The sequence below is a fragment of the Squalius cephalus genome, assembly GCF_949319135.1.
Source record: "Squalius cephalus genome assembly, chromosome: 11".
Classification (NCBI taxonomy): Eukaryota; Metazoa; Chordata; class Actinopteri; order Cypriniformes; family Leuciscidae; genus Squalius; species Squalius cephalus.
Genome location: NC_137132.1, coordinates 36,703,208 through 36,718,767, shown reverse-complemented (window position 1 = coordinate 36,718,767; position 15,560 = coordinate 36,703,208). Strand labels below are relative to the sequence as shown.

Here is a 15,560-nt window from a genome sequence, read left to right as displayed (position 1 = left end):
TTTTCAATTTTGCACACAACCTGTCCCCAATGAGGCTTTCCCAGTCCCAGTTCAGTCCTGTTTGGAGTGTTTTAGCGGAGCATTTGATATGTTGATTCTTGACTAGGGGGTTTTATCTGAATATGTAGGATATATTCTGCTGTACTTGTCATAATGCACTATTAAAACCTGAAATCCTCTTCATGTGGGGGTTTATATTAACAGCAAATAAATATGCAATAAATACATTGATAGATTGCAGCACTCGAACGAGTTTAAAGTGTTCTCTGACTATATTTAATTCATCCAAGTCTGTGTTAAACTAATGCATTCATACACGCTTTTTGTTTTGAGATATTGCAGATATGAAGGTTTATCGGGCACCACACTGGAAAGGGTTAACGCTCTAACCTGCTAATGTTTATGGTGATTCAATGCACTTTACAGCACTTCTTTCATATAGTATAGCAACAAACTTTATTTAACATTTCTATGGTTGTGTTTTTCCAAGCCATGTAACAACCAGATTTTAGATATGGCTTATGAAGTATTCTCAAAACTCAGTTCAGTAACAGCCATCATTTCCACTGATTCAATTTGGTTTGCTGGTGCAACTTTTGGACAGTTTTTCAGAACAGAACGAGTGCATTGTGTGTGAAGTTGGTTGGCATCATGACGACAGAGAATGTATCCGACGTCTCGGTCTGGCCTTCAGCTCACGGGGACGTAACGGCGAGGATCTGATGGATTCGTTACTGCAGCGGAGACCCTTTCAGTGGGATCATTATCCTGGACTCCATGTGCTGAATGAGGGGCACTGAAAACAGATTCAGAGGAGGGTTTTACCACACAACAGAACACAAAAGGTGATATACAAACGTAAAAGCTGCTCTTTTCTATTCAATTAAGATACGTCAAGTCAAAAAATGACTTAAAGTGCCCCTATTATGCTGTTTCAGATATGTCCTGTCATGTAGTGTGTAGTAGAGCTGTTTGTGAATGTCAAAAGATTTTATTTTCTCCTAAAAGAAAGAATCGATTCTGAACTGCCGAAACGAGTCGTCAGAAATTTCAGTTTCACTTCCTGTTACAAACTAGCATAATGCTGCGCTCAAACACTAGTTGTAGAGAAGACCCTGTTTTCTGTGTTGCGAATCAACTTTGATGCACTTCTAGACCAAATCCCAACAGACTGGGCCATCTGACCAATCAGAGCAGAGTAGACCAATCACAAAAGACTGGGCCATCTGACCAATCAGAGCAGAGTAGACCAATCACAAAAGACTGAGCCATCTGACCAATCAGAGCAGAGTAGACCAATCACAAAAGACTGAGCCATCTGACCAATCAGAGCAGAGTAGACCAATCACAACAGACTGGGCCATCTGACCAATCAGAGCAGAGTAGACCAATCCCAACAGACTGGGCCATCTGACCAATCAGAGCAGAGTAGACCAATCACAAAAGACTGAGCCATCTGACCAATCAGAGCAGAGTAGACCAATCCCAACAGACTGGGCCATCTGACCAATCAGAGCAGAGTAGACCAATCCCAACAGACTGGGCCATCTGACCAATCAGAGCAGAGCAGAGCAGACCAATCACAAAAGACTGAGCCATCTGACCAATCAGAGCAGAGTAGACCAATCACAACAGACTGGGCCATCTGACCAATCAGAGCAGAGTAGACCAATCACAACAGACTGGAACATCTGACCAATCAGAGCAGAGTAGACCAATCCCAACAGACTGGGCCATCTGACCAATCAGAGCAGAGTAGACCAATCCCAACAGACTGGGCCATCTGACCAATCAGAGCAGAGCAGAGTAGACCAATCACAAAAGACTGAGCCATCTGACCAATCAGAGCAGAGTAGACCAATCACAACAGACTGGGCCATCTGACCAATCAGAGCAGAGAAGACCAATCACAACAGACTGGGCCATCTGACCAATCAGAGCAGAGTAGACCAATCCCAACAGACTGGGCCATCTGACCAATCAGAGCAGAGAAGACCAATCACAACAGACTGGGCCATCTGACCAATCAGAGCAGAGTAGACCAATCACAACAGACTGGGCCATCTGACCAATCAGAGCAGAGAAGACCAATCACAACAGACTGGGCCATCTGACCAATCAGAGCAGAGTAGACCAATCCCAACAGACTGGGCCATCTGACCAATCAGAGCAGAGTAGACCAATCCCAACAGACTGGGCCATCTGACCAATCAGAGCAGAGTAGACCAATCACAAAAGACTGAGCCATCTGACCAATCAGAGCAGAGTAGACCAATCACAACAGACTGGGCCATCTGACCAATCAGAGCAGAGTAGACCAATCCCAACAGACTGGAACATCTGACCAATCAGAGCAGAGTAGACCAATCCCAACAGACTGGGCCATCTGACCAATCAGAGCAGAGTAGACCAATCCCAACAGACTGGGCCATCTGACCAATCAGAGCAAAGTAGACCAATCACAACAGACTGGGCCATCTGACCAATCAGCAGAGTAGACCAATCACAACAGACTGGGCCATCTGACCAATCAGAGCAAAGTACAGAGCAGAGTCCTTTAACCTTGGATACTTGTAAAACAAAAATAACTAGGAACCTTTAAAACAGCATAACAGGGGCACTTTAAAGGGCGAGTACGCTACACAGCAGACCACAGAAGAAGTCATTTAAACAACTAAAATAAAATGCATGGCAAAAAAGTTACGCAGTGCACCCATGACCGGTGTAGCGGCGGTGTTTACCGGTGTAATAGACGACTTCATCCCAGCCCTCATGCTGCCAGGCGGCGTTCCTCGTGTCCTCTCGCGACTGCAGGTCCTTGTACGCTGGAACACACACACACACACACACACACACACACAGAGATGACCATCGGATGACTTCCCAACACTGACACTGGCTATGGAGTGAGTCAAGATCACAACAGTCCATCAGCACTCGTGCTTCTGGGAGCCGTATGTGCACATTCATACCCCACAGATGATGGACCATGTAGAGGCTCCCGATCTGAGAGAAGAAGCCGCCGACGGCCTCGCGGTTGTGCTGCCGGTAGCCGATCGCTCGCGCCCTGAGGAACAGCCACATCATCAGACCACTTGTTTCACAACTACACATCTCTTCATAAAGGCCTGTGCACACCAAGAGCGGAACGAATCACTGACGAAAGGCCTTTCAAACCAAGAATGAAATGACCAAAAATTGTCAGACGCTTCAATAAAAAGTGACTTGAGTCGCAGATTTGATCTTTTTTCATGTGAATGCATCGAACCCATGTTCTTGATACTGCTGGTGCCACATTAGACCGGTTGAGCTTCCCTCGCACTTTGTAACTCGTCAGAGTTTGTAACACTCGTGGGTCAAAACGACCAGATGCCCTAATATTATAATTACATTTTTTTCTTCTCTAGAAAGCTTTTTATTTTTATATTTTTTGGAGATTGTTTGTTATTTTTATTTTATTTACCTTTAAATGACTACATTTGATCAATAAATAACAAATAAATAGTAATCTAAGCACATTCCTCACATTCGTTCAACTTAAATTCAAAATAACACAATTTCATGCATAATACTTTTAATTCAGCTCAAAATATCTTACATTGGGAGTCTTTGAAGACCACTTGTGAAAAAAATGATAATATAACATGATGTTTCATGACTCTATCCACTAGCCCTTATCCTCTATATGGAGCAAATGAGCTGTTCCGCTGGGTCCTAACGTCAGTTCATTCAGTATGCATTCAGATACACATGTACACATTATAAAACATATTTTTTTTTAGCATTTTTAGTTAGAATTTTGAGCATTTTTATGTGTCCTGAAGCATTCCTCACATCCCAATCTTTCCTAAAGGGGTCAAATTGATCCGCAAGGGAAGGAATTGTTACTTTTTTAAATTTCAACCACAAAACTCCTCGAATCCATTCAATTGTGTTTGTGTGTTCGTGGTTCAAGTGCGACAAAAGACCTAGGGCCTTGGATCCCTCTGATGAACACAATTTAGTTTCAGGTCAGAATGACCCGAGGGAAGGATATTAATTGTTGACGAAAGGTATATTCGCACCAAAAACCGAGATGAGAACGCAGTCCGGTTCACACAGCTGCTTGGCGGCTGGAATACTGATTGCATGTGATGATTTTTTCTTCTTGATGTGAACAGGTCTTGAGAGTCAGTCAAGCGGATTACTGGCTCTTGATGTAAACAGTCCTCTTGTGGACAGACTATTCCTGGATTATTAGTATTGATCATAATATGTTGTTATTGTTACAGCACAACTACAACTTATTATGATGATTTACCAAGTGACAAAACTACATTTCCCATAATCCTATGCAGCAGCATGACAAAGCATCATATAATGCACATTTCATCGTAATTATGACTTCTGAAATCATAAGCGCTCCCAGGGATTCTTGAAGACAGTCCTACGTTTGAGTTTAGCACATCACATGTTCAGTAGCATTCAATAATCCATCAAATGCTGTATATTACGGAAGTGAAAGCACCTTTAAAAAAAGTTACCAAATTTGAATTTGATATCACAACAAATTTGCCTGCTAAAAGGATTTAAAGTACTTTTTCCATTTTAACTCAATGTCCAATTTCAAAACAGTTTTCACAGGATGAATTGTGAGTGTTTAATGATACCTAATTAATGATGATTACTGGAATATGTGATCGGGAAAAAGGCAATAAAAGACGGATAACAGGCGATACAGGACTGTTATGTAGAGGAACAGATTGCTTGTATTCTTACCAGTAGTTGCCCCATTCAATCATGGTCCCGGGCTGCAAGGGAACAACAAAAATAGACAACTGTAAATATGAGCGGCAAGCTCATCTCACTCCACCACGGTAATCACACACACACGGACCAGGACAGGTATTTAGCACTTTGAGTCTCTTTTCTGGTTTGTTTTGGATGAACTAGAGTGGTGGACACAGAAATGTTGACGATGTGTCCCGTCTCGACTTTTTGACTGGTTTAGAATCGCCTTTGACCGCTTCAGAGTGGCTGGCTAACGGGCATGCACGAACATGTCCTTAAAACAACCCTTAACGTTCGTTTTCAAAACTGTGCAACTCACCGAGTAGTTAGTGGTGTTCGTTGATGATTAAAAACAAGTAGCGTAGCGAAATACAGTTTCTGTCGTGTTTTATTTGGCATTTTGTAAAATCCCATTGATTTCTGTTGGAGGACTCATTGCTCGTTGATATTACTGAGATTCAGACTCAAATATCGAGCGGAAGTTTATACGCGGTTGTGAGGTATCTGAAAAAATAGTTCCACTGTAGCAAATAACACGGATTGAAATCATACATTGCGCCGATATATTTGTTTTTAATCATCAACGAACACCACTAACCACTCGGTGAGTTGCACAGTTTTGAAAACGAACGTTAAGGGTTGTTTTAAGGACATGTTCGTGCATGCCCGTTAGCCAGCCACTCTGAAGCGGTCAAAGGCGATTCTAAACCAGTCAAAAAGTCGAGACGGGACACATCGTCAACATTTCTGTGTCCACCACTCTAGTTCATCCAAAACAAACCTGCTAAAACTGCTAAATACCGGAATTATCCTTTAAACTAGGACTGCTGATGGTGTATAACATCCAGTGTCTACTCACAATGACTTGTAATATAAAATAAAGCAACATTACGAACCCCACAAGCTGAAGAGCGTGTCTTAATTAAGGCAGATTGGCAAGTTCGGTTGTTTCAATTAATCAATTCCAAACTGATTCAACAATAGCCCCTTTCACACAGCAATCTCGGTGATTACCGTAAAATGACCAGAATGTCTTCTTTACCGGTAAATACACAAATATGCCGTTCAAACAAGCAACGGTGTTCTGGCTCTTTACCGGTAAGAGAACATTCACACATCAGCAGCAAAATACCGGTCAATTCTGTGATGTCAGTCATTGGAAATCATCTTTAAGCGTTGTCTTCATTCATCCGCGTGAGGAGAAGTGCTTTAGTTTCACTATCTGTTCACTTTGACGTCTGAGTGAAAGGAGTGAAAGGGTGATCAAACAGAACGCGTTTTTTGCTCTTAAAAACAAGAGTGGCAACGCTGATGAATGGAAAAGATGGCCGAGTCTCGAGTGTGACACGTTGAAAAAGCTGGGAGACGCGGCTCAACGTTCAAAGATGATCATTTACCACATATTTAAAAAGAACAACTATTAAAAGCTTAATGTAAACAGCGCAGAGTAATCACATCATCTCCACAAGTCGTTATGATTGGCCCAAAGCAGACTTCTTACATCATGCGTTCTGACTTTGTACGTGCAAATACTGGTAATCTTCATTCTGCATTCGCACATTACCAGTACCAAATCGCCAGAACCAATTTGCCGGTATTTTTGAAAAGGTCCTGTTCACACATGATCTCTTACCGGTAAAGACTGTATGTGTGAAAGGGGCATCTATGCACCTATTGCGGTTTACAGAGATAACGATATTTAGATGTTGAGCTATACTGCTCAACTGTGACCCAGACGATAACTAGAGCACATGCAGTTGAGAGGCTAGAGCAAACACACGTCACACACTCAAACACACGTCACACACTCCTCCCTGCGCTCTGGGACGCACAGACTCACTCTCAGCTGGTAGGAGCGCAGCTCGTAGATGTTGGGACCGTCTCTGGGCACGGGCTCGTTCCAGAAGCTGAACTCCAGCAGCAGCTGATTCCTGCGGGACAGGAGCATCTGACCCCTCTCCTTCCGGTACTCCAGGAACTCCTGCGCTCAGCACATGACGTACAGCAGATGAGTGACACTGCCTGACTGAGGGCTAATGCAGTGCAACCGTCGCGTTCCCCGAGTAAAAGATCCATGCTTTTTCTTTGAGTTTTAACTATAACTTTTAAACCTTTAAAGACAGCCTTACTGTATTGTTAATCGATTGTATTTGTTTCAGGAGAATCCGTCAGCCCACATTATTGCACCTTGTTTAACAGTGGCATTCTAGGTGAAAAACTACATTACCCATGATGCAGTGCAGAGAATTCCACCAATCAGAGAGTCGAAACAAACAAAACCCGTCTAAAGATCTCATTAGCTCCGCCCACTCCCATGAAGCACAGCCAATGACAATCGAGTCGGTCTCCATCCACTCTCAAAATACTTCAGTATTTAATTATACTGTATATATTTTGCAATAAACTTAAAATATATTGCTTAATACATTGTTTATATACAGTATAAACTCTTTCACTAAAGCCGTTATGATTAGTAACTGGTTGGTTTGGTTCATGGCTTATAACGCTTTAACAAAGACTTTTTTTAAATCCCTATAGGAGAAATACTTCTGGAACTGATACAGTGGGCAGGAACTAATGCGCTCTCTGGAATGCTTGATTCTGATTGGCTAGTTGTGTCATTCCGAGATGTGTTATTCCCCAATAACAACCGTCGTCAACGGAAACGCTGAAAGACATCACCCATCCGGGTATCTGAAGCAGTGTTGCCAGATTAGGCGGGTTTGAATTTGATCGTGCGTGTAAAAATGGGTTTGGGAAGGTGGTAAAAATTTGGGCTGGTCTGGGGTAAAATCTAAATTTTACGGGCGATTTGGTTAATAAACAAAACTCAAGTGTGCATGTACTCCATAAAATCAGCCATCATGACGTTACTAACACACAGAGTCAGCTGGTGTTGGTGTATATCTTGCCTTCATGTAACGGTAGTCTCAAGAGGACAAGGCGTGACGTTATATTCGGAGTGGTTCACTTCCTTGGCCCTGGGAATCATGTGTTTCATGGCACCACTATCAACGCCTAACTGAAGTAGGAGCTCTCACACAATTCCTGTCTTACAATCTGCAATTACGAGCTCAACAATTACGGTAATTTCAACATGGCGTGAACGCACCTATACAGTAAATTGTATCTACAGTAAAGAGTGGGAGACCCAACTCTCAAAACATGGATTACACCCGTGACTCGAAGGCTCTTTATAAATATAACAAACTCTGAGAGCACACTGATCTGGACATCTGCAACTTTTAAACCGACTCGACTCTACTCGAAGTATTCGACAAAACACATGCCATTTTTGCCATGCATATTAATACTATAAAACTCAATTTGCAATGAAGCAGCAGTAAATACAAACAAACTGCGATTCTTGGTGTATATTCACAACACAAAAGCATAACATTCCTGGTACTAGATTACCTTGTTATTCTTCAGTTTATTCATGACTTCAGTAAGAGCTGGATATCCTCCTCTGTACCGCCACAAGTGCACTACATAGTGAACCAGACGCAAATGTCACAGTGTGTCAGCGCTCACGTAAACATGATGAGAAACACATCTCACTCAATTATATATTTAACCCTTTCGTGACCTTCCGACCCCGAACTCTCGTCCCAAACACACTCTCTAGATCGTGTTGAAGTATTTACCGGCTTGGTCTTGCTCCCCGTACCAGGTGTTCCACGTGCCCACCAGCTCACACGGGTAATGCTTGTCATCGTGGATGGCCGGCAGCACCTCGTTACTGTGGAAACAAGTCAGACCGGGTGAAGCGCGTGTCAACGACTGTCTACGGCAGCATACAAACCATAAAATGACTAAAACAACTTTACAGTTCATATATTACAGTTATGGCCAAAAAGAGTTTTACAAACTGATAAAAATCACATTTCAGTCTTTAAACTATTTTTTTAAGAAGAAGGACGAGTTATATTGACTAAATGAATAATCATTTCATATACACACTCACCGGCAGTGTTGGCGGGAACTCATTACAAGTAACTTGAGTTACGTAATCAGATTACTTTTTCAAGTAACTAGTAAAGTAACGCATTACTTTTAAAATTTACAACAAAATATCTGAGTTACTTTTTAAAGTTACTTTGTTTTCCCATTTATTGAATGACAGCTCTCCTGTCCACATGTTGAGACAAACCGAAGTGCAGAGGCGTTGTGTGTGTGTGTGAGAGAGAGTGTGTGTGTGTGTGTTTAAACATGATGTTACGTAGTTCTAGACTAAATGTGAGCATTTATCTTACTTGCACAAAAGAAAAAGATTAAATATTCCTCAAAATGAATAAAATTAGTGAACTGCAGAATCAGAATATTACAGAACATTTAGTTTTTATTGGTAAAGTTAGTGTTAAACGTTCTTCTCCACAGCTGAGAGGTTTGTTTGAGCGGCGCCCTCTATTGTACACGTGTGAATCAGCACTTCAGCCTCAGGCTTATTATTTCACTTCTGGTGTGAAAGGGTCTTTACATTTGCCCAAAAATATAACGTTTTTGTTATAAAAAAACGCTCTGCCCATCCCAGGTGAAAAAAAAAGTAACATAACTTTTAAAAAAAAAAGTAACTAAGTAACGCAATTGGTTACTTTTTAAGGGAGTAACGCAATATTGTAATACATTACTTTTCAAAGTAACTTTCCCCAACACTGCTCACCGGCCACTTTATTAGTTCACCAACTCATCAACGCAAATATCTAATAAGCCAGCAACTCAATGCATGTAGGATCATGTGGACATGATCAAGAGGATCTGGTGAAGGTCAAACTGAGCGTCAGAATAGAGAAGAAAGGTCATCTGAGTGACGTTGAACGTGGCATAGTGGCATAAAGTTGAGTCTGCGCTACTTTTATCTAATATTTGATGTTTTTTAAAATGTTGTAGATTTAAGTAGGAAATGAGAATCACTAACATTATTGAATATATTTTGAAACAAAGGTCTTCTTAATGATTTTCAGTTCTGATCAAGCTAATTAAAGCAACATTTTTCAATAACGGAAGAATATGTAAAAGTATGGCATTTGAGGTAAAAGGCATAATAATAAACATGATAACAAATATCTGGCGGACTTTTCCATTTGTTGACATGACATGGTCAGATTCAGATGGTAAATATCATATATTAAGTTTGGTCTCCACTTTAGAGTTAATCACCATATTTATAATGAAAACATATTTAAAAATATTATATTAATCATATCATATAATAAAACAATTTATTATTACTACTATGTTAAATATCTATGTTAACTATGTTACTATCTATGTTAAATTATTACTGGATCTCAATCAATGCTTTCAGAATCTTTACTTTTTAAAATAATTTTGCTTCTGTATTCTTAAAATGAACATTTTAATTACAGTATATTTATTGCACAAAAGTGAATTGAGCAAAATAGAGCTAAAGTGATTGTTTTGAACAAGTATTAACTTAGACATTATTACAAATAATGCTTTAACCCCGTGTGTCACCTCATACATTTATACGATTAAAATTAAAATAAAAAAAATAATTTAAAAAAATCTGTTGCTCCATCAATGTTCAATGCAAACTTTTTTTTTTTCCAGCAATCATAGACTATAGAAATAATGAAAAGCAATTGTTTTCTTAAGGTGTGCCTTTAGCCCTGTTGTACCCTATATGTAGATTGTTTAGATCATATCTAACATAAATGATAACATGTGCTAGTCAGTTTGATACTGTAAATGTGGTCTGATGTTCCACGATCAACAAACATGAAAAGTACAGTCTGATTCAGATGATCCTTTGCTCATTCATCTGGAGTTTGTTGACTTCCCTTTAATGAAGTTCAAAAGAGACTCGCTTGTGGCAAAGACAAACACTTTAGCTTAATGAAACTGCCAACCTGTAGAATGAGCAACAGCGACGCGGTTTTACTCTGAAACACGCATTTATTTAATTAAATCATAACCTTTTGAAGTTTAATGATCACACTGTCCCCAAATTTAAAACCTCATGAAATGATAACCAAGACCTTTTCTTATACACTGCAAAAAATGCTTTTCTTACTTAGTATTTTTGTCTGGTTTCCAGTCCAAATATCTAAAAATTCTTAAATCAAGATGCATTTACTAGATAAGTAAAATTAGATAAGATATTATGTCTTGTTTTCTGGGGGAATTAATCAAAATTAAGTGAGTTTTTGCTTAAAACAGGCTAAATTTTCTTAATTCAAACAGAAACAAGATTATTTTTCTTACCCCAGATGGACAGATCATTTTGCTTTTGCTTTATTTCCCCAGAAAACAAGACATAATATCTTATCTAATTTTACTACTTTAGTAAATGCATCTTGATTTAAGAATTTTTTGATATTTGGACTGGAAACCAGACAAAAAATACTAAGTAAGAAAAGCATTTTTTGCAGTATACCAATTACAATATTTGGTTAAAGACTTTTTATGGCCTTACATTTTTAAAACTGAATTTAAGGCTTTTTACGGACCGGCATAGACCCTTGTAAACCAGAGAAATCAGCAAATCACTGTCAGATTCAAACGCTTTGAGACATTCAGACACGTTTGTGTTGGACTTCAGCGTGTGATTGATCAGTGCATCTCAAGTCTAGCGTAGAGCGTAAACACTCGAGGAATGAGGGATGAGGAATGGGCTTTAGCGGACTCCTGCCAGTGCCGCTGCCAACCACGGACAGGAATAGAAAGCAAGACATTTGCTAGTTTGAACTTCAGTAGTCAAACCAGTTCGGTCTCAAGAAGGGACTCTGAAGAAGTTAAAAACAGCTTGATTTACGTAATTAACACCAAACAGACTCGTCTGACCTGGTTCGTGGATGTGAGGAATCCTGACTCACCAGAGTTTGTTGTACGCCTCGAGACACTCGGGCTTCACGTTGTGAACTACAACACAACAACACATATGTGTGGGTCAATGAACACATCACACTGGCATTGAGACGTTTAACAGCGGAGGGCAAACAATCAGCAGAGCTTACACTGTATTTTGTACAAGTTGTTGTCCTCTTTCTTGGCTAACAGATGGGAGTGCGCGTCTTTCCTCGGATCCACCTTCCGCACAAACAGTGATTTGAACCAGCTGTCCTCTCGTTGCCGGTTAGTAGATGCTGACAGACCTCTGAAACAGGACAATATATGTGCATTCGTTAAAGGGTTAGCTCACCCCACGGTAAAAACTACCCCATCATTTACTCATCCTCAAGAAGGCCTTTGTTAAGAGGGAGTCGTGTGGATTACTTTTATGATGGATGGATTTGCTTTTTTGGCCTTTAAAATCTGGATTACTATTCGCTCCCATTATAAAGCTTGGACGAGCCAAGATATTTTTTAATATAACTTTGTGTTCGTCTGAAAGCAGAAAGTCATTCACGTACGATGGCTTGAGGGCGTGTAAATTATGGGATAATTTTCATTTTTGGGTGAATTTAACTGATACAATAGACATGTGTGTTACTTTGCATTATGAAACCATACAGGCCTACACATTTTCATTTTCCCATGTCATTGCAACATAATCTAAGTAGTCAGTGATTGTGGTTGTATTACAGGACGTCATAATGATGTGTTTCCAATATTGTGCATGTGCATCAGTTAAACGATTACAACATTTCATTAACCAGTGCATGAAAACTAAAACGCCAAATCTTCATGTTGTGTTTATCATAACACACACGTGACGGTCTGCTATATTACTATGACCTTGAGCAGTGGATTCAGCGCGCGTCCAGACGCCTCTGTCACTTACATAGCAAACTATAACAGCTGAGCTGCTTAAACACACACTTTTAAATCAAGCACAGAGTGAAGTTTTCGATGTTTGAATGCCTTCTAGAGTAATCACGTCTTTACTAATGCGCCCTGCGTTTCTAAACTCCCGTAAACCCGCGGTATCTGCGCACTAAAGCACTAATCAGCAGATTTATAACATGTAATTGAGATAAACTGTCTGACCTGATAACAGCAGTAACGTGTCCCTTCGCCCGGCCCGTGTTTCTAGCCTGATACAGGCCCGAGCAGGAGCTCTGAAGGACTCTGGTCGCCATCTTCCACTGAGAGGACACAAACAGCAGGGGAGGAAAGAGTTAAACTCCTGCAGTGCCACACGCCGCCGCGAGGGGGCGCCATAGAGACGCGTGCGATTCACGAGCGGCAGGGGGCGCTATAGTTTATTATATTTTATATTTTCCTTTCTTCCTTTCCTTCCTTAACAGAAAGAGGTCCCATTGAGATGAAATCTCTTCTTCCAGGTAGTCCTGGTCAAGATGGCTCTATAAAGTTTAAAATAAAAACACAGATACACCATTTGAACAACAAATAAAATAAATATAAAAGATAAATAAAAATAGCAACATAATTATTTCAGTGCAGAGTGTCATAGGTTTTTAAAGACATTCATAGATGGAATTGATTCTAGAGTAACAGGCTTGCATATCAAAACCAATGTGCAAAAAAATAATAATACATACATAAATCCACGATCTGCTGCAGATTATGACTCACGCTTCCCACAATTACAATATTTGACCTGAACATTTGTTGAATTATGTAAAAATGTATTGTTTCAACCCATGTTTGGGTCAAATATGAACAAACCCCACCGCTGGTTTAATATATAACATTTTTAACCCAATGATTGGGTTTGTATATATTTAACCCAAACATGGGATTAAACAATCAGCATTTTTTAGAGTGCACTTTGAGTTATCATAATGTACTGATAGCCTATTAACATTAGTTAGTATAAATCACAAAATCCAATCTTGGTTTTGCTTTTTTTGTGTTCAAATCTTTTTAGTAAGATTGTGATAACTTTGATAAACAAAATCAGGATTTACTGATCCCAGCAGAAAGGTGGATTTCAGGAACAAAAATTTACTAAAACTGGTCTAAAAATACAACATTTGTATCATGTAAGATAAAGTATACACACATTTATATATATTTTGATTTTGCTCTTGATTAGTTTTACTTCTAAAGTAATAAATTAGAAGTAGACATTAGGCTACCAGCCTTTCAGTAAAGTACAAAAAGTGATTTTGGCGCCATAAAGTAATCCAGCAAACATCTGAAAATAATATATTTAATTTGAAGTGTTCTTTAATCACTGTATATAAACTACATTGACACAATCAGAGATGAACCAGGCAAAAGCCGTTTAAAACAACTGCAGCCTTTATTGCATGTATATTAAATCTCAGCATGTCCCTTTAGTGCCTCCACAGGGGTCTGATTGTCTAAAGGAGATTGGAAATGGAAGTGATTGTTTATTTGTGCGTTTATGTTGTTTTCTTTCTCTTCAAATAAAAACACTGAAAGTGACCTCGCATCAACTCTTCTGTTATTCTTTATATAGCTATTAGCCTTGTGAAATGTGATCCCGTTCAGAGCACTGCTAATCCAGATTCGGTAATCTGAAAAGGTGTGTATCTGGATCAGAGTGATCCAATCCTATTTGCTTTTCTAAGATATATTTCCTGATCCTGGGTAGCAAAACATGGGATTTCCAAATCCTGATCATTCTGATCACACTTTTTGAACAACGGGGCCCTTGGAGACTAAATGAAGGACGATAATAGCCATTTTCACTGATCATCAACACCACAACATTCCACAAAACATGTTTAGAAAGGGAAATGTCATTGCTTATTAGAATTATTTACATTAAAATATGTTGAAGACACACTGAAACAGGTACATTGCATAAATTGCTTCAGGGATAATTTTATGCATTTGGCACTTTAATCCTGTGATATTTAGGATTTCCATGAATGCTTTCTAGATTTCCACAGTGGATCTTTACGTCTTTACGACTTTTCTCCCCTATTGTGAACGTATATGAGCGTGAAACGGCTTCTGGAACAAGATCAAATGTAGGGGGCAGCTTGATTTTGTCCTGGGGAATTGATCGGATGGTTGTCCATTTTGATTTCACGGTGACTTGAAGATAATACAGCCGAATCATTCAGCAAGTCTCCTGCGGCCGGTTGCATAGCCATAATGTCATGGCTATGTTTCTTACAGTGAATGTTTCTTACAGTTTCTGACAGTGTCTTAAGTTCTAGTATGACCTACTAGCAGTTAGTCAGGGGCAGTCGGTCTTAGTTTTCGTTATCAAAGTAGGCTTATCTACTATATCTCCAAAATCATCAATAACGCAAACAACAGGCACTATTTAACATCGTAAACAAGCTTGTCCAGTCTCACTAAAGACGGCTGCGGTAACTCCTATCCTTAAAAAACAAATCTGGACCCAACTGATTATGCTAATTATCGCCCAATCTCCAATCTACCGTATGTCTCAAAAATCATGGAAAAGGTTGTTGCCACTCAATTGCAATCTCTCAACAATAGCTTTGATTTATTTCAGTCTGGATTTCGCCAAAACCACAGTACTGAAACTGCATTAGCAAGGGTTATCAACGACCTCTTACTCTTTGGTGACTCAGGAACACTTTCCATACTTTTATTACTCGACCTCAGCTCAGCTTTTGATACTGTCTGTCATAAATTCCTACTCATGCGCCTCTCAGAGACTGGTATCTCAGGAGCCGCGTTATCCTGGTTTTCCTCCTATCTGACAGACAGAAAATACTATATCACCATGCACAATTATAAATATCCCACTGTCATTCTCAAACAAGGTGTTCCACAGGGATCAGTCCTCGGCCCGTTACTATTTATTATCTACATTTTGCCTCTCGGACAAATTATTCGCCGCCACGGTTTTCAATACCACTGTTATGCCGACGATATCCAGATATATACTGCTTGCCGCCCAGACTCTATTC

The 15,560-nt window shown here is 39.8% G+C and overlaps 1 protein-coding gene across 1 annotated transcript; it reads right to left on the bottom strand.

Moving 5' to 3' along the window:
* Positions 1-7: 7 nt before the first annotated feature.
* Positions 8-12,884, bottom strand: nipsnap2 (nipsnap homolog 2). The gene is made up of 10 exons (XM_079885211.1): positions 12,724-12,884; positions 11,751-11,890; positions 11,610-11,655; positions 8,418-8,512; positions 8,188-8,258; positions 6,611-6,751; positions 4,759-4,790; positions 2,973-3,067; positions 2,742-2,825; positions 8-796 (listed from the first exon to the last, which is right to left on the bottom strand). Exons 1-10 carry the CDS (start codon positions 12,813-12,815, stop codon positions 732-734), a joined length of 861 nt encoding a protein of 286 aa, XP_079741337.1. The 5' UTR covers positions 12,816-12,884; the 3' UTR covers positions 8-731.
* Between the last annotated feature and the right edge of the window lie 2,676 nt (positions 12,885-15,560).

Excerpts from the sequence above, each read along its gene's own strand:
- nipsnap2 (XM_079885211.1), bottom strand. The coding sequence starts at position 12,815 with ATGGCGACCAGAGTCCTTCAGAGCTCCTGCTCGGGCCTGTATCAGGCT. Across the intron at positions 11,891-12,723 it reads CACGTTACTGCTGTTATCAG|AGGTCTGTCAGCATCTACTA; the intron begins GTCAGACAGTTT and ends GTCCTGTTTCAG. Across the intron at positions 2,826-2,972 it reads CATGGTCCATCATCTGTGGG|CGTACAAGGACCTGCAGTCG; the intron begins GTATGAATGTGC and ends TGTGTGTTCCAG.